Source organism: Aythya fuligula, chromosome 25 (assembly GCF_009819795.1).
Source record: "Aythya fuligula isolate bAytFul2 chromosome 25, bAytFul2.pri, whole genome shotgun sequence".
NCBI lineage: Eukaryota > Metazoa > Chordata > Aves > Anseriformes > Anatidae > Aythya > Aythya fuligula.
Window position 1 is genome coordinate 5,781,790 of NC_045583.1, and position 23,491 is coordinate 5,805,280.

Consider the following 23,491-nt stretch of genomic DNA (forward strand, 5'->3'; position numbering starts at 1 on the left):
GCACCCCTTCCCAAGGCACACTGTGTAGGCTCATGTGAACAAATCTCTAACGCGCTTGTTAAAACGGTATCACCCTGCAAGAAAGGGTGCAAGGCTCTTCCAACCAAGAAAAATATAAGACTGAACTTCCAGCAGCTGGACACACTCAGCTGGAGAAATCAGCAGCTCAGCTCCACCTCCTGCATCTCAGATCAGGGCCAGCCCTAGTTCTTCCCTCTCAACAAAAAACACCCCAGCTAAACTAGAGCTTTTATTGCTCTGCATTCTCTCTCTTCAGCCCAAGAAGCCCAGCATCCCTCTCCATAGATGACTTGGGAAGCCTGACCCCACTGACACTGGGTCCTCCCCTAGGGAGATGGATGAAGGGGTTTAAAAACTATCTAGGCTGAGGAAGGAACTGAATTTTCTCTCTACTTCCTGCAAGAGTTTTCTAATCTCCAGGGTGTCATAGGAAATACATATCACCACTTACCATGGCCAAAGGAGGTTTTGATTTATTTTTGTTGCCTTTTTTTTTTTTTTTTTTTTTTTTTTTAAAGTGAGCTGTGTTCAATTCCTTCAGAGAACAAAAACTCAACTGTCTTCAGGTACTGCTGGTGCTCTACAACCCCAGTAAGCAGAGGTATTTTCCTACCACCTTCAGTAAGATACTTTGTGGTCAGAACACTAGGATTTCAGCCACCAGGTTCCCAGCATTTCTTCCCAACTGTCCCCAAAGCAGATAGACAGTCCCCAATAGACAGAGCAGACCCTGCTCCGGAAGCATCCCTGCTCCATACAGCAAGCGTAGGCACTTTGTTCAGGGTCTGAAATTCCCCTCAGTGTCAGCACCTCTGGCACACATTGCAACACTTCACTTCTGCACAGTTAAAACCATCCATTAAATATAACTTAGTTCACCATACTGTAAATGGTATTAAAAACACCAACCAAAAAAGACCTTACTGCACTATACAGCAGAGCATATTCTTGGGAGATCCCAGAATGACAGCACTTAACAGCTAAAGCATTAGAACAGTGCTTTCTAAATAGCAAGCAGGATTGTACTTCACTAGTTTAAGTACTTCACCCAAGAGGACAGAGCAACACACACATCTGAAGACAACTGTTGCTCTCAGAATTCTTATTTATTAAGAGCAGAAAGGAAATTTTGCTTAAGTTTTATACATAAAAAAGTAAACAGTAAAATCTTCTTTTTAAAGTCCTTCCACTGAAGAAAATTGAGAAATAAGTTGTCTTTTAGATAACGTTTATTTAAAAAAATAAAATTAATTGACAAAGATACCACACTATTTTGCATGCCGGTCATCCCTTCTAATTGCAGAACCCTGTTCAACATAATCTTCAGCAAGAAACTGCTTTCATCAGCAATTCTTAAGCAAATGAACCACATCAGCCTGGACTCAAACCTTGACAGCTGCTTCAGCTACACAAGCTAGTGCGATATCTGTTGTTACCAGCTCAGGTCTTTAGTAAATGAATTTCAAGTGGACACTAAACAAGTATTTCACTAAGAGATGATGAAATATTAAAATTAAAAGCAAGTCATATTGCAGCTGTAATTATACTACATTAGAAACTTCAGTTGTTGGGGATCCATTCACCATATATAGATTATTTTGTAATCAAGGTAATTACAAAGAGAGCATTACTCCCTGCATGCTTTCCTGGACTTGGAACCAACAGAGTTGACTACATGTAGAGTTGACTAGGGTGTACTTGGAATTCACTCTCTCAGGCAGGAGACTAGTTAAGGAGTGTTACTGATAACAAAGAATAAAAGTTATACAACATTGATTATTATAAATTATTTTGTTCTTATCCTCTTTTTGCCTTAGTCTCCTACACATCTTGACATCTGTTCATGTAGAAAACCAACTCTTTTCTTGTTTTTCCTTACGGTGACTCCCCATTTATTAATGGTGATTAGAATGCATTGAGGAGGACTTGATTCGGAATACGTGGATGTGCAGATGGGCAGCAATCTGATTGCAAACACTGACGCAGTATCGAAGCAAATCAAACAGAGAAAAGATCTGCCAAAGGAAAAGAAAAGGTACATGTTTAGATCTATGCTTTCAAGACAGCGTAACACTATTTGTTTGCTTCAGAAAAAAGCACTGGAGTCTTTTCAAGAGCTGGATCTCAAACTCTGTAGGAATAGACAATCATTGTAGGCAGTTTCTAAAGATGCTAGACTATCTTCCAGCTTTATAAAATACAGACTAACTCTACAGTCTGAGAGGGGAAAAGTTACAGTAGCTAAACAGACACTGAAATGCCCCATTAACTCCAAATGGGGATAACTATACATGAGCTGCCAATTTTACTAAAAGATTAACCCTGCATTTTGGTAGATACGTTGAGTGCTTGATAAACACATACAAGTTTAATGTTACAATATTTTCCCTACTGTGTGCTACTGGTCATGACAGATGTACGTGCCTGGTGACATGATGAGGGGGAGTGGGCTAAAGTTGCACCAGGGAGGTTTAGGTTGGCTATTAAGAACTTCTTTACTGAAAGGGTAGTTAGGCATGGCATAGGCTGCCCAGGGTAGTGGTGGAGTCACCATCCCTGGAGGTCTTTAAAAGACATTTAGAGCTTAGTGATATGGTTTAGTGTAGGACTTGTTAGTGTTAGGTCAGAGGTTGGACTAGGTGATCTCGGAGGTCTCTTCCAACCTAGGCCATTCTGTGATTCCATGAAGAGGTGAAAGCACAGCCATCCTTGCACCACACATAATATATTCCCTTGCTAACAGTGTATCAACACAGATTTTCAAAATATCCTATTCTAAGCTCTGAATATTTTCTACATTGCTCTAACATCATTTGAACTATTCAACAAGCAAACCCTGTTTACCTCTGTTTGCATAATGATACTTAAAAATCAACTCAGTAAAGCAGGTTCCCAGTCCCATCATCCTCAAGATGAGTCAGCTTGGCTCAACCAACACAAACAGTATTTAGGAAAGAACACACAAATGCTTGCAGTGATTACTGGCAAACATAGTGAGTCCACACTTACCAAGGCAATCCAGAGTACAATATACTCATCAATAAAGCTGTTAAAATACTGGTCCAGAAACAATAGTGCTGGGCCTATGAAAGCTGTGTCCTGCAGATACATTTCACTTTTGGTCATATGTGCAACCTGCATTTAAAAAAAAAAAAAAAAAGCAGGTTAAAAAATAAACATCCTCCAGCCAAGGTAGAATGGTTTCAAAAATGCACAAAGCCAGAAAAGTTACAGTTCAAACCACATAACTGTAATATTATCAAATATTTAGGTAAAGTGGCAGCAGCAATACTGTTTTAGCCATGGAAGTCTACAGCTAAGCAAGATGCAAGGTTTGCAAAAGTTTCCTTTCATTCAGAACAAAATATAGCTATAGAAAAAAACCTAACTTTTCCAGCAAACAACTTTTTCCTTTGCCAGAAACAAAACAGTAAAATGGAAATAGGGTAGTAAATTTTAGGTTTAGTTCAGCCTAGAAATAAAATTTCACAACTACAAGATCTTCAAAACCAGAGATAATTGGTGCCCATCTCACTCCACCTATTAATTTCTGTCCTGCAAGGATAACCACCTTTCTGATTATCCTTGCAGGACACAAATCAGAGAGACAAGCACAAAAAGAGCAAGGCTTTTTATGATCAACTGCATTCTTCACACTTTCCCCAACATGCACACCTATACCCTGTGCAAAGGCTGTCCTACACCACATCCTCACTTCTACCAGCACAGCTGTTGGTGTAAATGCATAATACGCTGGTCTTGGTTAGCAATAACCTTTTCTTCCGTTGTGAGTTACACCCAACACTGACTCAGTTCATGTGGCAACACAGGGTATGCCCATGCATCTGAGATGGTGTGTGGCAGTGGTTGCTTAATCCCTCATTCACTCTGTTCAACACGGGCTCCTATGTTCCCCAGTACATCCCTATAAATGTTTTTTAACTGTTGTTTCTCTCCAATTGGAGAGGTTAAACCCTGAGCAACTGTTTCAAACTTCAGTTCTGTCCCTTTCTCTCCTTTCCCCAACAAACTTCCCTCCCTTCTGCACATGCATCTGGGGAGGGTTTCAGCCAGCTCTGTTCCAGTCCTGCTCATTGCCAATGGGTACAAACACACTGCAGAATTGCAAATGTACAACTGGGAAAGGGGAAGAAAGATCTCAGGCAACCGAAAGCTGTATGGGCACTAACTGTATAACCACTGCATCAGCTTGACATTTACCTCTTCAGTTTCAAATGGAAGACAGACTCACACTCCATTCCCTGCACCTCCAAGCTACTGAAATAAGTGTCAAATATTGTATCACTTCACCACACAAAATATGTGCAAGTTAGTTGATGGAATAACCAGGAAACTTTAAAAGCTACAAGAAGTTTTACTGTAATAACTAGGAACTCCAGGGTTCTGGGGTACTTACCACTAGTTTGTTTGTTATCTTAGCAGATACAAAACCAAAAGTAAGTATATATAAGCAGGGGTGCCTTTCAAAGAGCTGCACAGCAGATTTCTTGTAGATCATTGCAGCTAGTGCGATTACTGACCCAATATGAAGAAAAGGTGAAAGGACACTCGTTCCCTACAGTGAGATAAAGTTAAAGAATTAGGTTGACAAAACATGCATGTTGCCAAGAAACCCCAATAAGCCGAACATTCATGTGGTATACAGACAGGTTTTGGTTTTTGTTTTTAACTAAAAGACACGTTAAAAACATGTCTTTCCACATACTAGTAATAACAGGAACAAAATGTGGTAAAACTTAAAACAGACACAAGCTGACAACGTGGTTGAACCTTTCTTGTGCTGGGCAACAAAACAAGGTTTTTAGACAGCAAGAACTGCACAGGTCTGACACTTGCCACGCAGGCAACAGTGGATGCTGTTAGCAAGCAACAGAAGACAATACTTGTCTTTTTCTGTGCCAGCTAGAAAGCAACAAAAACAGCCTTCTAAGAAGCTAGTATAGAATGGCTTTTTGGAAAACTCCTTGGACTTCAAAATCAATTTCCTATTGTAGCAGAAGGTGCAGATACCTCCAATCATATATAATATATATATATTTACAAGTAATATATTACAGATGTTCTAGAATGAGCAAAGCCATAGCCAGTCTTCTTGAACAACTTCCTTCTGCACAAATTTCTGCACTTGACTTCTGTGAACTCTGTGGGAGTATGTATTCACATAACTTGTTTTATATGAGTAACTGAAAAGTAAATATCAAAACACTAAAGCATTTTAATCACTCAGTTTTAAAACTCTTGACTTCTAAAACAACTATTCTTATGCAGACAACATTAACTTTTCCCCCCATGCCATCACGGAACTGAACAGAAAATATTTCACACATTGGAGGTATGTCAAATAACAACTGAAGTCATGGTTGGAAAGCCACAGAGTGCTACGGAAGAACTAAAAGCAGCAGAACTAAGTACTCACTGCTATAGTAGATCCATTTTTGCCAACTCCACCTGTGAAGATTACACCAAAGTAGTTTGTACAGGAGAAGAACGTTCCTGCGACAGTACAGAGAGCCGGGAATATTTTCACCTGAATATTCAGTATTGGAATCTTTAATGGAAGAGATGAAACAAGTTAAAAGATGCACAAGTAAACTAAAGCAGGGTTTAGTACTTCTAGCGCACTCAAGCACTCCACTTTCCAACACCACATTTGATTTTCTTTCTCTGCTACACAGAGATTTAAATTTTTACAAAGCACAGAAAAATATGTATTTTTCCAATAATACTTCCATAAAGCTTCCCACATAGTTCTTTTCAGGTAACTAAAGGTGAGTCCCACTATCAAAAGCAAAGAACTGGTAGAAACTAAAAGCTCCTTAGCTAATAATTCATCTATCAAGAGAAATGCGTCAGTAATCTTTTCTGAAACTGGCTGGAAAACTCACAGCTGCCACCCAAGATCACTTGGGCAAAGCAAGAGGCATTGGAGATGATTAAACAAAGACCGTTAAGAAACTGGATTCTACCTTACAGGCAAGAGAAGGGAAACAAACAGATCAGACAAGTCATCTCAGAGTCAAGCAAGCAATTGGGTTGCTAAAGATAAAAAAGAAAAAAAAAAAAGAGCGCAGTCAGATGTGAAAGGCAATCGTTTTCTTCATGTAACAGCAGTCTTGTGAGCAGAACAGGGGAAACCAGAAATGAAGAAAAAGGTCAACATAAGCCACAGCAAGCACGTTATGGAAGCAGGTGCTGAGAAAGAGCTACCTAATAAAGGTTTTCCAACTTTTGTCTGTGCAACCACTGAAAGTCTTCTCAGGCTCTAAATTGAGGATCTGCAGTTGTAGCCCTCAACTGAATGAGCACAATCAGCTCCCCAGCAACACGTCTAACTACAGCCCAGATGAGGTTAGGTTGGTTTTATTTTACTTCAGTTACACTCAATGTAGCTTTTCGTAGATAAAGATTACTAATTTTCTATTTTTAATCATCTTCTGCTGTGCTTAAAATCTTTATCTCTTGATCTTCTCAGGAATATGCCTGGCACACGAGGCAGAGCCAGCGTTAACTCTTGGTGCCTTGCTTTGGGGCAGCCTCCAGACGGGCATCCAGCCCACTCCTCCAAATCATCGCCAACTTCCAGCTGGACAGCGCGGTTTCATGACACTCCAGCATATTTCACCCTTGCTTAGGCCAAATATTCAGTATGGCATCAAAAGAAAGGCATCGAAGAAAGAATAACTATTAAGCAAAAGACAGAGGTCCAACCTGTGGCAATCTAACTGAAATAATCCATGAATGTTACAAGGCACAGCACTTCTGAAGGTCTCACCTCAGTCTGATAAAGGAAGGCACTTAAGGAATGGGGTGAATTTGCTCATCTACAGGAAAAGGAAGGCAGTCATGAGCCTCATACAGCAATCAGGAGATTAAAGTTGAGGTTTTTCAAAGAAAAAGGGATTCTTTGGGGGAAAAAGTGTCTCCAAACTACTACTAACACAACTGAGAATGATGCTCAGGAGAGGCAGAAGGATGTTATACTGTTATAACATCCAGTTTTGCTAGTTACACATTAACACATTTTTGTTCCATGACAGTTGCATCACTGACAGGTATTATTTCTGCCAGGTAAGTGCAATCTAAGTAAAAGGACACAAAGCTACATGCAAATATTTGGCAACAGCAGGTCACGGGAGAATTATAAAAATGCAGTGCCTACTAAATTGCCTTGTGTACAAAACAGAAGCAGCAACGGCAAGGAAACAGTATGGAAAAAAACTGAGCAGAGGGAGGGATGGAGTCATGCTCAGAAATTATCCTACAAGCTGGCAATGTAAGCCCTTGGCTTTTTTAATAAGAGGACACCATAGGACAAACAACAGGACCTCCTTGTCTGGCATTCCATCATTACCATCACTACTGTCCATGCAATCATTCTGATTTCGCTGGTAATTATGAGCTTCATCAGAAGTCAGAAGCAGGAAGAACTTCACAAGACGACATCCACAATGCAGGAAAGCATCACAAACCAGATCTTCTATAGACAAGCTATGTTCTCTGTTAAATCCTCTGGAGTTGAAGAGAAATGCTACATTGCACAGAAAGCCTTTGAAACAGGGCATATGGCCTGATTTAGCAAGCACACCAAATTTTGACTGAAAAAAACACGCGTGTTAATAAAAACAAGCAGCAGCAGGCAAAAAATAGATTAAAGAATGCTTGCTACAGAATGAATTAAAGTAAAACATCCAACAGAAAAATGAATTTGAGGCCTCTAAACTCATTCTTGATTCTTCTAGATGCCATCAAAGTTTTCTGTAAGACATGAATGGATTAAAAAAAGGATAACAGAGCAAGAGCACATCTGGATTTAGGGAAGCAGCAGTGACAAGCAGATAGGAGAGCACACATTCACACAGTGGCACTTTCTTGGCTAGCTCAGTCAGACACCACAGCCAGCTGTGCAATCACTGCCTCCTGCTGGTCCTTCACACAAAGCTGGGCTCCAGCTGCAATTGAGCTGTAGGCATGTGCACTTCAGTCACATCTGCAAGAGGAATAACTCGGTGGGCAAAAATCAAGCTTGCTTTATAGTTGTGAAGTTTGTATTAAGTCGTGGAATAAAGCTAAAGCAATTGCAGCACTTTTCTCACTTCAAATGAGGAAGAAACCCTTCATTTAATCAATGCATCAAAGAAGCTGCACCAAAGCTTGCTCACATTTTACAAGTGAGGATCTCAGCTGCAGTACTACTCACCATCCACTGAAATTACCAAGCTCCAGGAGCCTTGCAGAACAGCATTTTAACACACTTTAAAGAAAATCTACACTGACAAAGAAGGAAGCCAGTACAGGTATACACTATTTTACAGAGGAAAAAAAAAAAAGCTAATGAAAGCAATTGACAAAATACACAATTTTGCATTCAGCAAATTCAATTTTTTTTTTCCATGTTAGTATTAGAAAGTGGAATGTTTGAGTATACAAGTTTTATTCCATTAATTTCCCCCAAATAGAAACAGATCAATAATACCAAACCACCAATTTTGCTGTCACAGGAAACATTAAAGGAATACAGGCACTTTTTTCTGATATATTTTGCTCTGTAAGTAATAAAGTGTTTTATTTCTGTGAACAAAAACAAAAATCAAGTTGAATGAAAAAGGAAAAATCTTAATTGTCATAGGAAACTTGATGAAGTTTGTTCTCTAGAGAAATGCCTCTATAAAACCAACACTAGACTTCAAAATATTTTAATCATTTGGGAATTTACTTAGCCAAATGCTGCTACAACACAGAACTTCAAATATATTAAAATTTTACTGAAAAATGTTTAATAGCACAAGGGAACAATTATTAAGCTCTTGCACAAACTTCATCCTGAACTGAATTGTGCCAGAGGTTGCTGTTGCAGCAATTATTTTTGTTTTTGTTTTTTTCCTCCCTCCTCTTTTTAAAAAAAGGGAAAAAAGGAAAGTAACAGCATGAATTGGGAAATCCCTTTTTGTGGTGCCTAACAATAGCTGTGTGGATGTTGGCCACACTGATCTCCTTGGAAGAGTTTGGCACCAATAAGCCGACTTGCAATCTTATTTTTTAAGAGATAATTCTATCCAGACATACTCTTAAGGCAGGATGCACTTTGCAGCTTAGTTTGTGTGGGTAGGAGAATGTCGGTGGTTTTCAGTGTTTGTTTTTTTTTTGTTGTTGTGTTTAACCTGAAAGTACAACATGTAGCAAAATTGAGGTAACCAAGGTTAGCTTCTTATTCTAGATATTTTCTACAACATTAGAGGGTTCGTTTCTCTAGTTTTATGAAGCAGATTAGAAATTCAGTGATTTGGGGGTGACAAGTTTCAGTAATTTTTGACCATCTCTTGGTTTTATTCTTTTACTTCAAAGATTTCTTTATCCACCTTAAGAACTGGGTTCATCAAGTACACAAACAAGATTAATACTCAGGAAGCTTTCCAGGAAATGAATCATTTAGAAGCTATTTCTCAAGTTCTGTTTTTTTTGTGATATGTGTACAAAATGTATGTACATACATACTTTATCTCGGCAATGCTGTATTCAAATGCCCAGTGGGGCTTCATGAGTGCTAATATAACAATATATAAAATATGACAACATTTAAGACAACATCAACTTGCAACAGCATATAAGCTGCCAGCTGATTTAGCCAGGTGAGCCTCTACAAAGTCCACAGGATCTCTAGCTTCCTTGATTTGAATGATCATTAAAAGAGCCACATGGCAATTTGTTGTTTTTTGTTTTTTTTTCCCCCCCTCCTCCATAAGAGCTGACTAGCACGCTCAAGCTGAATTATCTCCTGATGGTTACACCAACTGCTTGCTCTCCAAGAATCTCCCCCATACCAGCAATCCAATTTAGCATTCTTCTGTTCCTGATTTAGGTTGCTGCATGAATTCATTCAAGTTTTGGCCAGCTCACTCAAAGGAGGCTGGATGTCAGTGAAGGTATATTAAGTTTGTAAAACGTTTGATAACTTTCTACCTGCAAAATAACACAAGATTTAGAATAATAGTTTGTTTGAACAGCTCCGGTAAAACCAGAATGCATGGTTATTGCCATTTGTTCCATTCTCAAAAGTATGTATTTACTATGAGGAAAAGTAAGACCCTTCCCTCATAAGTGAAACCATGCTACTGGAGGCAGGTAGTTCTTCCAGATACATACTAGACTATTAAAAAAGGATAAAATAATTTAAAAAGGATAAAATAAGAACATGAACAAAATTACCAGAGATTGCCAAAAAGGCGGTCCTCCAATCACTGCCAGTAAATGCATGATTATTATGAAGATTTGCACTTCAGTCACATCAATTCTGATTAGGTACAAAAAGCCAAGAAAAGCAGAATTATTCAAAGCAATTTCAAGTCAATTATTTGCAAGCTTGGCAGCTCTCCTCTATCATGCACAGTATAAAAACTTGAAAACACAAGGAAAATAGAAGACATCAATACTTTGGAAAGCAAAAATATATTTTAGTTTTCTTGTTAAAAAGTAAGAGCCATGCTGTGCTATTCTTTTTTCTTTTTTTTTTTTTTTTCTTTTAATTTCACAATGCAATAAAAATCCATTTTATCAAAAGGAACTGTTGGAACTTTTTACCTGACCATTGTCAGTCACAGGAATAAGTGTTCAGTTTTAACCTTGCCCACCAAAACAAATTGATTCCAGATTGTAAAATTCATTTAATATCTTTAGTCATTATTAAATTCCCTATATTTATTTTTAAATGAATGTTCTCTCCAAAAAGCATCAAGCTTGAAAACAAAACATGAATTCCTGAAGACCTGATGCACATGTAAACTGTACAATCAGCTGCATTGCTAGAGATTAAACAATTCAGTATCCAGCACGCAGCAAGAAGAGAAACCACTTCTGGTTTTAGCATAGCCAGTATCTCTTGTAAAAGGGCAGGACGGAAAGGCTTATAGAAAAGCTTATAGAAAAGACAGATTTTAAGGTATTGTTTAAAAGATCATATAAAGTCTAAGATAGCAAGAAGGAAAAGCAAGGCCACATGAGTCAATTCCAGAAATGGGAGTCAAACGAAAAACATAAAATACAATGAGGATGGACACGTGGGTGTTTATCAAGCTATGTAATATTGTCTCATGCTGGAATACTGCATCAAAAATAATCCTTTGGGCCAACGGGAAATACTTATGCACATATATTAGCTCTAATCACATGGTTCTACCTAAAAGACTCAAAATCACTTGTGAATGCATGCTTAGCTCTTTTAAGGGTACTGTTGAAATTGGTAACAGCTGCATAGGCTGAGAGTGAAGAGTTTTTTTTAATGTTTGTTTTAAAAGAGTGACAAGACCACATAAGCAAGTTTAATATCATGCCTGCGTGGGTTGTCTCAGGTTCCTTCTACAGCCTTTGTTCCAGCTTTAGAGCAGATCCTGTCATATGAAGACCTCCCAGCCTGGCTAAAACACATCTTTGTTGCAGCAGCAGCACACTATGCGCACAAGAAATGCCCAGGAAGGACCAAGCCAGACTTAGCATATAGCAGGGAAGACTTTGGTCAAAGCAAAAGGTAGAGAAGATGCCAATAAAACATCAGATTTCCATGCTAATTCTAAAACCCAGGAGGAAGCAATTTGCATCTAATGTGTTTGCGTGTCCAACCAAGGAAGGGCTGAAGAAACTCAGTCAACCTGCACAGGTTAAACACAAAGCTGTTTCATCACCTCTGGCAATGACCTTAGACGAAAATAAAGCAACTGAGAAAGCTCACACAAACAGTGGCTAGTAACTAGTGTACGTAATTCAAGTTTGCAGCTTTCCTTGGACATTAAAACAGGTTTCTTTTGACTGCAGTCAGTGCAAATAAAGTAAGGTCACGCAGTGGAAAACATCTCAAATTACAGAAGATGAGGTCTCTTTTGGAGAAACTCTTAACCAAAACTGGGAGCCAGACCAAATCTGCAGAAGCAGCTCCTGAATTCAGGTTAGGGAGACAGCCCTGTCTTGCTTAGACACAGCCATGGCACAACCTTCACTCCATTGCCCTTAGGTCTGCCCCTCTCCAGCTCAAATAAAAATGGCTTGAAAGGGTTCAGCAATGAACTACAAGCCTGTTTGGTTAAAAAGTCCTCTCTGGCTTGCAATAAGAATCTCATATTGCAAAACAAATGAGTTTTAACTTCAATTCTACATAAAGAGATAATTTTTAGCACTAGACACCTCCTTCCGACAGTAGGCAAAGATACAAGAATCACCCAAGCTACCTCTAAGAACAGTCATGAGTGTTTAAAGTGCAAGTTCTTAATGTTGAGGGTGACAAGTGACTGTGAACATCTTACCTAAAGGGGATTCTCTTATCACCTATACTAATTAAAATCACTATTGGATGACTTTTTAGAGGATACACTGTATCAATGGAGTACAAGCCTGATACTGGAATTACCCAGTTAATTATTAATAATTATTTATTTATTTTTTACAGAATACTACTGCCAGATGGCCAATACCTAGAAACCTCCAAATAGAGGAATCCAGCCGAGCAACTCCTGGAAACTAGACCACAAAATGGAACAATATTAGGAAACTGGAGCTGGGTAAAAAGGGAAAGGAGCCATGCTGTTCCTCTACTCATGTAACTAGGATTCATGCCGTAGATGCACGAAGTGGAAGCAATCCAGGCTGCTTTTAAGAGGCGCAGTCCTCCTGGCATCTCCAAAGGCCGGCCACTTTCTCCCCCAAAATCCAACTGCCCAGGTCTGCTTTCCCCTTTGTGCCAGCCCTAAGGTCTCACACACACCATTGACTGGGTCAGGAAATTGGCTCAGCTAAAGTGACCCAGCCAAAAAAAGAAAAAGGACACAGTCCCTACCCCAGTTTCTAGCATATCAGCTTTCCTTATGCATAGTGGGTGGACCCAGGAATGACGCAAGCAGTGCAGAGGGCAGGGGAAGGTCTGCATGGCCTCTCTTGGCAGCAGGACTGCATGCTGGGGTAGAGCGCACGCACAGCTCCAACTACAAGGGAGAATAAGTGGGAATGAGTTCAGGCTTCTGAATGTAATGCAAGTGGCCTGCTACTGTTCATAAAAGCTTTAAACGTATCACAGTAATAAAACAAATTGAAAGAAAATACTCTGCAATTTAAACTAAAGCAACATTGGTTTTGTCAAGAAAGCTACTGAGAAAAGGCAACGCACAGCACTGCCTGGAAAACATGAGCAAATGCCAGGCAATCTGGAGGACATTCATTCCTAGACCTTAATCATTAACCTGTATTTATGAATTGCTTCAAGATAAAATGTGCCACTAAAAACTATCCATAAACTGCCTCAGTCATCATATTGTTTTTAAGCTCTGGTAGAACTGGAAAGGTACCTAAAAGTGACAAGACAAAAGCTGTGCAGCAGGGAAAAGCTGCTTGAACATAGACTAAAGCCCTTCTGAACTACCCATATGTTTTACTCAAAAGGTCAGCATGGATAGTCTGCTTTGAGGGTTAGGGAAATTATCTGCAAAGCAGGGGGATGAACAATTCCTGCCTAAATATTCCGTAAATAGAGCCTTTTTATTTTCAGGCAAAGTTCTGTTGCACGTTGAAGCGCCTCTTCCTATGATACGACTGCAGAAAGCGTGAGCTTGAGTCGTGGATTATTTATTGACCAACAGCAGAACAATATTTTAGCTTGAACTTAAAAAAAATAAAAATAAAAAAGAAATAGGTGACATACCACAAGGAGAAAAAGAAGCTTTTGGCAATCTAAACTGGAGAAAAATCCTTGCACACTGCAGACCTGCAGTGCTATCACTGCAGCAGTCAGCTGGGCAGATGGACGCCCCCAGTAGCCCCGTGCCATACACAGGCTGCAGGAAAGCAGAAATATTTCAAAGCAAGAAGGGAATCAGACAGTTCAACGTTTGACTCATTTTTCTCCTTGCATTTGTATTTTACTTGTTTAAATGCTACAGTGGATATCCTAAGAAAAACAAATGGAAAAAGCAAGCAGTGTAAGCTCTGCAGCTCAAGTAAGGGGGTTCTTAAAGCCTCTGAACTGGGATAGTTTCATCAGTCACTTGGGCCACACTCCCCCTAACCTGACAGATGTGCCTTGATGAACTGACTCATGGCAGCACTGCCCAAACAGGTTGCTAGGATAATGCAGAGACATATCAGACAGTACATAGCAGTGGTGCCCTAATACCTATGAAATGAGGAAAATGGAAGACGTTTCCTTGAGACATGCCCACACTACAACAAATGGATGTAAAGTTACTGGATGTAAAGTTCCTCAACACACACAAAGCAGTCTAATTCCAAAGACCACCTTTTCAAATAAACCAAAGGCCTTTTTCATCTTCTAGAAAATAAACAGAAGACCCTAAATCAGGCTTTTAAAAATCAGCAAGAACATCCAGGCAAAGAACAAAGATCAGACACTGAAGCTATAACCAGACTCAGTAGTTTAACACAAACTCAAAATGCCTAGACAGAACATTTAACTGCAAGCCTGGGAAAAACATTGAAAGTGACCTGAAAAACACTGATTCCACAGCAAACTGATGTTAAGAAGGAACAACAAACAGCACCTCTGCAGAGCAGAGGACAGCAGGGACTAGGTCAAGCAATGTCAACAATGGCAGCAGGTATCAGTGAGAACTAAACAAAGATTGTAAATGAGAACACCCAAGTGTTTTAATTCAGATAAAGTCAAAAGCATGAAGTTGTGCATTTTTAAATGCACATTTCATCCCTTGCTGCCTGTCCGCCCACATTCTTTAAGATAGCAGGATGTAGCAGCATGCCTCTGTAGCTGCAGAAGGCATTCTCCAACTCCTGCAGTGAGACTGCAATGAGTTTACCAGACGTTGCAATGCATTTTAGTTGTTAATCTGTCCTTCCCTGTCAGGCCAAACATAAATGTGGGTAACTTATGTTTTCTATCATAACAGAAGATTATCAAGAATGCAATTATTTTAACATTTTTTTGTAACAGACTGAGTATTTGGCAGGTCCATTCATCTGCAGCTCCCTCATTTGTGAATCCACTAGACGTGACGTATGTCATGCTGAACTGTGGTATCACAGTTATAACTGCCCACTTCTGGTTCACAAAAAACACCTAAGTGTGAGGTAAAACATTACAAGCACTGAAGGGCAACATTGCAGAGCTGCAAGAAGAGGTAGGTATGCAGAGCTGAGGCTCTTCAGAGATCTGCAGCACCCTCACACTCAAATACAGCAAGTCTGTTCTAACATAATTCCCAAAGTCTTTGAGGTTTTTACTGATTAAAAAGCTAGGTGATCATCTCAATAAGTTTCTCCAAAGGCTAAAAAAACATAAGCAAACCTCATGAGCAGTTTTCAGGATTTTGCTCCTTGATTAATTAAAACATGCTGGGTACCAAGGCTTGAAAAGTACAAGGTTAATCTATGGTGCTAGAATCAGAACCTATTCACTTCGTATTTTGCCAGGTCATGTAGGCTGTATTATTAGACTTTTTCATTAAAAGTAACTGCCACATGGAACAGCTCAGATGAAAAACTCTGTTAATATGTATTTCCTGTAGCTTATCCATGTCAGAAACATAGCAACACTGAAACAAAATCTGTACCACTGACCTCAAGCTGTAAGATAATTATGATGCTTTCTGTGTTCCAGGCAAGTTACTTGGAAGCAGCATCATCTTTATTTATTAGTTAAGACTAAAAATAAAGATGCCAGAAGGCATTTGAAGTGACATATGCAAAAATTTAAGAAGATGATTAAATCTATTCTGCAATTCAGTATGCTTAATAACTGTCTAAAATTAGTGTGCCTGAGGGAAATTGTCACAAGCAAACCCTTAGCACACTGTTGCTGGAGACAACAGTTGCTGGCGACAGAACACCCTGCCTGGCTCATCCGCTACACTCACCAGTTCCACCAACCACTGTATTTGTGAAACATTTCTTCTTTCAAGGCAAAGTCATTCTTTCCAAAGTGGAGACCACAGATGGAGTCTAGCATTTGAGATCTCAATTAGTTCCAGGTCACCTGTGGGAAAAGTTAGAACTCTCCCCCCCTCCCTGCATTAGGCAGGGATTTATTGCCATCCATTTAAATTGATTCACTTTCATTACAGAATTTGAATTGCTTCCTCCTGCATAACTATCATACAATTGGTGACCTCAGAAATCTCCAGATCTTTTGAAACTTAGAAAAAAATATTTTCCTAAATGACTTCTCAGGCATGGTCATAATGCTGTTATCACAACAGGATAAAAATCCCGATTAAACTCTCCCTTCCTTCAAGTTATTAGTCACTAGATTGCCATTCACTGAAACAAAGCATTTCCAGCCTTTCATAGGCTGTCAAAGTATTCAAAAGTGATGTCACCCACCTGACCCTTCGGAGCACACCCAACTGACCCTGCGCCTGAGGTGTCAGACATGACACACACTGAACCACCAGGTTGCTGCTTTTGGTGGATTTAAAGTAGAACTGGTAATTAAAGACTCTTTAATAGCATCTTGGAAGCAGAGATGGTGCTGAAACCCTGCATGGGGAAGATGGCATAAAAAATAAACAGTTTCATTTAAGACCTGTGGCAATTCTGAGAAGGCTATTAAAAACTCATCCTTTTATCCCTGAATATTTCAAAGAAAACTCCTGGCTAGTAATCCAGGAAGCACAAGAAATTTCAAGGAACCTAACTCACTGGTAACTGCACCAGTTCAGCGGGGAGGCAGGGGGACCACCTGCGTATACCATACTAAACAAAGCCAAAATAAGGAACAGAAAGTTCTTTTGAAGAGTAGCAACCAAGAACAGAGAAGGGCACAGTTAGCACAGCCATAAGGAAAAGCATTTTGCAAAATCCAGACAGCCAGGAAATGAAGTTACTTAGCAAGCAGGCTACAAGCACAGTTGAGAGACTGGACTATGAGGATGAAGTGGTATCGTTCAAAACAGGCATTTTTAACCAGCAACTGGCAACTTTCAGCTACTGCACAGCACACAGCTCCCTCAACTAGCCAAACAAGTCTTTTTTTTCCTGTGGAAAGGAATTTAAATAGAAGTCTGTATAGCTTTAAGAAGTAGTTCCAACACAATTTTACACCCACGCACATAGAGCTGCTTCCACAGCCCTTGTTATCTTTTAGGTGAAGCCAGAACTGTGACAACACAGGAAAGCTTAAAGCAAGCTCTTCTGCTTCGCAGGCAGTTTTGTTTTGTTTTCAAGTAAAAACATGATGCTTCCAAAAAAATCATTTCCAGTTAGATTGGATTTTTACTGCTCATTCATACTTTGTAAACATTTTTCCCTTCGTATTAAAGCACTTGTGAAATACCCTTAGAAAGATGCTCTCATATCCCAGTTACTATGTGCATGACAAAGGTGCTGTCGCTGCTTAGTCCATGCCATTTGTGCTGGGTAGCATTAACGTTCGCTTTACCGTGTAGTTCCAGAACCAGGGCCCCAGAGTTCCTGTGAGAAGCTGGATTGCTATCGTACAGAGCATAGACTCTGTAACATCAAATCTATGTGCAAGGGAAAGAAACATTTCAAAACATTTTCCTGAGCACTTCAGCTAAGTGAACCCATCAGAGCAGATTTTCATTCATGTTGTAAAATAAGATCCAGAAAAATACAAAGCAGCATTACAACAGTCACTGTTGATAAAGTTTAAAGGGTGAGAGGAAGAGAATGAGCAACCTCAGAGTGAGTGTATTAATTTAAAATATTGTAACCCAAGTAGTGTTTTGCACACTCAGAACCCCATTCAGAGATTATACAATTTACAGTTTTACAGTTCTACTCCAACACATGGGCAAACTCAATCATTACTGTATAGATGAGAAAATAAATTCCCTGCTTCACGTCACAACAAATAAAACAATTCAAGACCTCACTCCCTATCCCATGCTTGTGCCCAAATGACACTGAATACATGTATTTTTTGTATATGAAAATATTTGCATATTTTTCAAAGCAGAAGCAGGGACTGCAGCATCTCCAGTTCACCACCTCTGAGGGAGAGCCAAGCCCTTCCCCTCCCTGCTTGTGCAACTCCTCGGCTTCTCAGCAAATAATGCCAAAGATGCCAAATGAGCTCTAGATCCCCATTCAGTGGTAACTGAACTGTTCTGTACACATTTATTTTCCACCCCTGACAAAGAGATGAAAAATAAGCTCTAGCCAGCCGAGCTACAGCCATCATAAATAATCCTTATGGTACACTACAGATTTATAGCATTTTAGAACTCAAGTATTTTGAGAGACGATCAAATTAATTACATTAAACATCCCATCAGAAAACATTTCAGCAATAAGAACTTCAGTCATAACAGGTCTTTTTCAGGGCAGTGCTTATCAAAGTTCATTAGAACAAAAACATGCAGCCTGCCATCAAGTTACATGCCAATTGACTAGCAAGGTACATCAGAGAAACAAGGTTTACTAATTGCACTGTCAGAGCTTAACAAAAGCAGTATCTTGTGCAGTCCCATGCCTGAATCTCCATCTGATAATCATTTTCTGTTTAATTATAAATGGAACATAATATAGGATATGCTTAGAAAAAATATTTCTTATTTTAGGAAATACAGGAAGAGAGTTACACATACAACACAGCTAACTGGTACTTTCAGACAACTGCAGTTTCTTTTCCTTTTCTCCCTACGTTACTTAAGAGATATTTCCAGATTAGATGTGGCTTTTTCTCTAAACATTATCTGGGAAAGCTCAAAAAGGGACCATCGACCTTGGCATGTGCTTAACTCTACTTAGATGTTGGCAGCAACAAGTCTTTTGTATGCTGTCTGCTTTGCTAGGTTCCCTTGTCAAGCTGGTAAGAGCTTGTAAGAGCCAATTAACACACAACTGATTAGTCATACGTAGGGAATATACACTTGTCAGTGTTGATTTATTGAGCATATTCAATGTGCAATTTTTAAGAGGTCCTGTTTGATTAAACAAGCCATTCGACTTCACAATTCCTACCCTGAATCAAGTTTCAAAGTCTAGAGACAGGACGGTGAACTGAACAGATTTAAATCAAAGCTAAGAGATTTCCCAAGAAAGTGAACCAACCAAGAACAACAGGGAATAGATACTTAATGCTGTAGATTGCTCTGAAATCAAGTCAATCAGTACCAATACAGCCTTTTTAATACTGGGTAAAACTAATGGGGGGAAGCATTTATGTACCCTCCTCTTCCCCAACATACAAAATTCCTTGAGATAGCCCTGTGTAGTGGAACAAAGCAGACAAGAAAAACGCTCATGCCTCAACAGAAAATAGAATTTATGAGGCTAGGAAACTTGAGGGGCTACAGTTATAATTAAATACTCTGCACAGCAGCACTCTGGTCTGAGAAGTGATGATTCTCCCAGCTGTCCTATCCATTTCTAAGTGTGCAAGTGGGATTACTCAGGCTGGCCAACGAACTACAAATCTCAGCATAAGACAAAAGATTGTTTTCTTAAGGGAAGCACTACACCAATAAAAGAATGTTCATCATCACAGCACGAGAGAAAAAGGCTAAGAGTTACATGCTAGAATTCCAAATGCTTAGTTTTTAAAGGGTAGTATGGAGTTTAATCTTAACCCATTTCAATCTAGCATTTTCACTTGGATGTAATGAAATAAAAAATCAAGCAAGCAAACTGTAGAGAAGGAATAAAAGCTTAAGTGTATTAAAACTAATTCCAGCTCAGGAAGTTCATCTTTAGGTAAAATAAAATGAAAAGTGAGCCCAAAGCTTTTCAACCCTCCCCTTCTGTAATACACTTTGACATGTCAGTTTTTCCTTTTGCCACTTGTTAATGTAGAATAAAAGTTGTGCTGTTCAAATAACAAAATGAAGACAATGGTTATAATGCTGGAAATCAGTTTCACAGAGCAACAAGACTGCTTCAATGGTAAGGGCAGAAAATCAGCATCTCAGCTCTTAACTGCTTGGTTCCTGATTTATAACACTGTGAAGGGATTTGTGACAGGGAAAGGAAGAGGAAGAAGAGGATAGTGATGTGGAAAACCCCCCTCACCATTAACTGCAGCCCTCAGGAATTTAAACTGTATGATCATGCTGCAGCAAGGCACTTATGCATATTTATGACACACAGAGCACTAGTGAAAGGCTGCCACACACAGCAATGAGTAACTGAAGTACACAGAAGGCTGGCTGCAAGCAGCAAACACCACCTACCACAACTGTGCTTCAACACATACTTCCCGCAAGCGTAGAGAAACAAAGTCCTCCCTGATATCAAGACCAAGCTTCAAACTCCTCTATGCAAATAACAAGTGTTGTTGTTCTTGAAGAACTGTTGGCAAAACTCAAAATTGCACGCACTGAGCCCTACGATGATGGCAATTACTGCCTTATCTCCTGGAATCCCAATATCCTGGAACCGTTCCCTACAGCAAGTACTCCATGTGCTAAGTAAGCTTCCTTGGCTTGGAAGGCTTCCATCTCTGTATTTTGACATTTGGTGTGAATTGGCTATCTGGGACAACACACTAGCTCCTTCTCTAACTGCTATAAAGAAGGTTTCATTTTAGTATTTCCTGAAATACGGCCTTATTTACTAGTCTCTCCCATCTATCTCAGTGGTAGTACTGACAGGAGGGCTCAGATTAACCAATTCAATCTTCCTCCCTTCTGAAACCATCCTGTTATCAAGTGGGCTTTTACAGGTGCTCCAGCATCACTGAAGAAGAATGTTCCCCCAAGTTCTCCAACATTCCTCAGTAATGGCTGTTTCATTAGACAGCTTGAATTCTTCTTTCTCCAGGGATTGTTATTCAAGCAGCGAAGTAACATTTTTAACTTGTCAGTTCTATGAAAGCTAGTAAGAACTGTTCCTTCCTCTCAGTGTTTACTGGTAAGTCTTTATGGGAATTAGTTTCTAAGGATGTTTCATCTCGTTGTTTGTATATACAACATCTACTATTGCCAACTTTCCATATTTCAGTTAAGAAAGGTTGGGGTAAGTCAGATAACCCACAGGAGAAATGCTGGAAGTGACAGTGCAGCAGCACCCTCTGATGGGTGCCCACTGGGTTTTTACAATATGATTTTTAGCTTGCCCCAGCCCAGCATGGCCAAGCATACAAGGCCCTCACCTGTCCTTCTGTGCCACGAGCTGTGGTTCATGCCCCTTACGGCAGCAATTGAGGTGCGTGCAGTGCAGAACCTGGCTCAGCTCTGACGGAGCCTGATAGCTCCTGCTTCATTTCCAACTACCATGGACTTGAGGCAGCTGCTGCAGTCAGACTGTCTGTGCACTGACAAGGTTAAATGCAGAACTGAACCTGCGTAACTGACATCTCCTAATACATTCCTTAAAGCCAGAGCGATGAGCAGCTGCAGAACAGAATCCAAGCAACATTAACTCTGGGTCGAGAAGAACCGGAGCCAGTAACCGAAACAGGGCTCCAGATAATGGCATGCAAATTCCTTTCAAGGTTTGTGAACAATATCCCTGAATGCTCTTGATTTCTGCATGGTGTTCCTACAAGAACTGGTTCTACCTTGACACATGGCAGTGCAATTGGACTTACCAGTTTGATTTTTGTGCAAAAATGCACTTTTTCCAAACCAGAGATGCCCCAGTTATGCTGCACCATCCAAGACTAAGCCTGAAACAAAACTCATTCTGTATTGTGCACAGCTAGTCCACAATCCAGATAAACCAGTTACTGTGCTGAAAAACAGGACAGGAAAAGCAAATGCTTGGACTGTTTCAGAACTCAATATTCTCCTGCATTCCCAAACCACTGTTTTATTTCTTCAAGAGTACAGCACACTCCTGCTCCTTCATGAGCCCATTCCCAGGTGAGATGCGATGCCTGCTTTTCAGCAAGGCTTCCACACATCTCTATCCGGGCTGCGTCCTAATCCCTTTGCACTGCTGATGTTACTACGGTGACTTTTACTGTTACCTACCCAACTTGTTTTAAGAAAAACACAACTTCCTTACAGTGGATTTTTACACAATACTGACCTCTAGCTATTTTTTGAGTTACTTAACCAATTCAAATTGCTCTTTGAAAAACGCATCAGCTGCCAAGATCTAATAAAAGTATAATCATCATTTAAAGATGGAGACACACCGCTGGGAACAAGCCTAGAGCAGTCCAGGGCAGCCCTGATGCTTTTAGTAGGAAGAAAAAGAGACAGAGTAGTTGGTGTATTCAGTAATTGGGCACAATTAAACTCATGGTTTTCCTGCTCCACCTGCAATACTCTCTAGGAATTTAGCTGAAGCAATCCCATTTTCTCCTCCTTCAGGGTGAACACTCCTGCTTTACAGATGGACTTTTTCAGTAAGCCAAGCCAATTATATACTTAACTGTTGAACAGCGTTTAAGGAATGAAATACTAACCTGTCTTCATCAGCCTGCTGCTGTGTTGAGCCATTTATGGCTTGCCTATTGAGTTGATCTCTAATTAAAGACAGTTTCTCAGTTACTACTTAGGATACACAGATGGGAGCAAGTCACTGTGCACTAAGACCTTTGCAGCCCCTTTCAACAGCTGTCTCTGATTCCACTTACTCAGGAGCAAGAATGCCTAAGCCTGCGTTTACCTGTGGATAGAAACACAGAATCATTAAGGTTGGAAGAGACCTCCAAGATCACCTGGGTCCAACCATCCCCCTACCACCAATGTCACCCACTAAACCATGTCCCCAAGCACCAGCCCCAACCTCTCCTTGAGCACCCCCAGGGACGGGGACTCCCCCGCCTCCCTGGGCAACCCGTCCCAACGCCTGCCCGCTCTGTCTGAGCAGAAATGGCTCCTCATTGCCCACCTCAACCTCCCCTGGCACAACTCCAGGCCATTCCCTCTGCTCCTGTCCCTGGTTATCTGCGAGCAAAGACCAACCCCCAGGCAGCTGCAGAAAGCAATGAGCTCTGCCCTGAGCCTCCTCTTCCCCAGCCCAAACACCCTCAGTGCCCTCAGCCGCTCCTCACAGGACTTGTGTCCCAGGCCCTTCACCAGCCTCGTAGCCCTGCTCTGGACACACTTCATGGCCTCGATGTCCTTCTTGTAGTGAGGGGCCCAGAACTGAACACAACACTTGAGGTGCAGCCTCACCAGAGCAGAATACAAGGGGACCATCACCTCCCTGCTCCTGCTGGCCACACTGTTCCTGACACAAGCCAGGATGCTGTTGGCTTTCTTGGCCAGCTGGGCACACTGCTGGCTCATGTTCAGGTGAGCATTGACCAACACCCCCCCCAGGTCCTTTTCCTCTGCACAGCTTTCCAGCCACCCTGCAGCGCTGTGTGGGGTTGTTGTGACCAAAGCACAGGACCCGGCACTGAGCCATGTTGAACCTCATCCTATTGGCCTCTGCCCATCAAAAAAAACTCTTTTCCCTGACCGGGAATCGAACCCGGGCCGCGGCGGTGAAAGCGCCGAATCCTAACCACTAGACCACCAGGGAGGGATAGGATGCACACGTCAGGCCCTGGCAGGGTAGGTACAATACTGATGCATTTCCAGCT

General features: G+C 40.6%; 1 protein-coding gene and 1 non-coding gene across 3 annotated transcripts in view; both read right to left on the reverse strand.

Annotated features, from left to right (window-relative positions):
* Positions 1–1,108: 1,108 nt before the first annotated feature.
* The window catches only part of CEPT1 (choline/ethanolamine phosphotransferase 1), a 30,656-nt gene continuing 8,273 nt past the window's right edge, over positions 1,109–23,491 (reverse strand). The window contains exons 5-9 of one of the 2 annotated variants that reach the window (XM_032203136.1): positions 10,246–10,330; positions 5,459–5,590; positions 4,439–4,597; positions 3,031–3,156; positions 1,109–2,036 (exon numbers count right to left, since the gene is read on the reverse strand). In XM_032203136.1, the coding sequence (XP_032059027.1) occupies positions 1,917–2,036; positions 3,031–3,156; positions 4,439–4,597; positions 5,459–5,590; positions 10,246–10,330 (622 nt within the window). In that variant the 3' untranslated portion in view covers positions 1,109–1,916. Of the gene's footprint in view, positions 2,037–3,030; positions 3,157–4,438; positions 4,598–5,458; positions 5,591–10,245; positions 10,331–17,425; positions 17,511–23,491 lie in introns of both variants that reach the window. The other variant, XM_032203137.1, reaches the window with a different exon arrangement.
* On the reverse strand, positions 23,359–23,430 carry TRNAE-UUC. Its single transcript has one exon. It is a non-coding gene; the product is annotated as a tRNA-Glu (tRNA).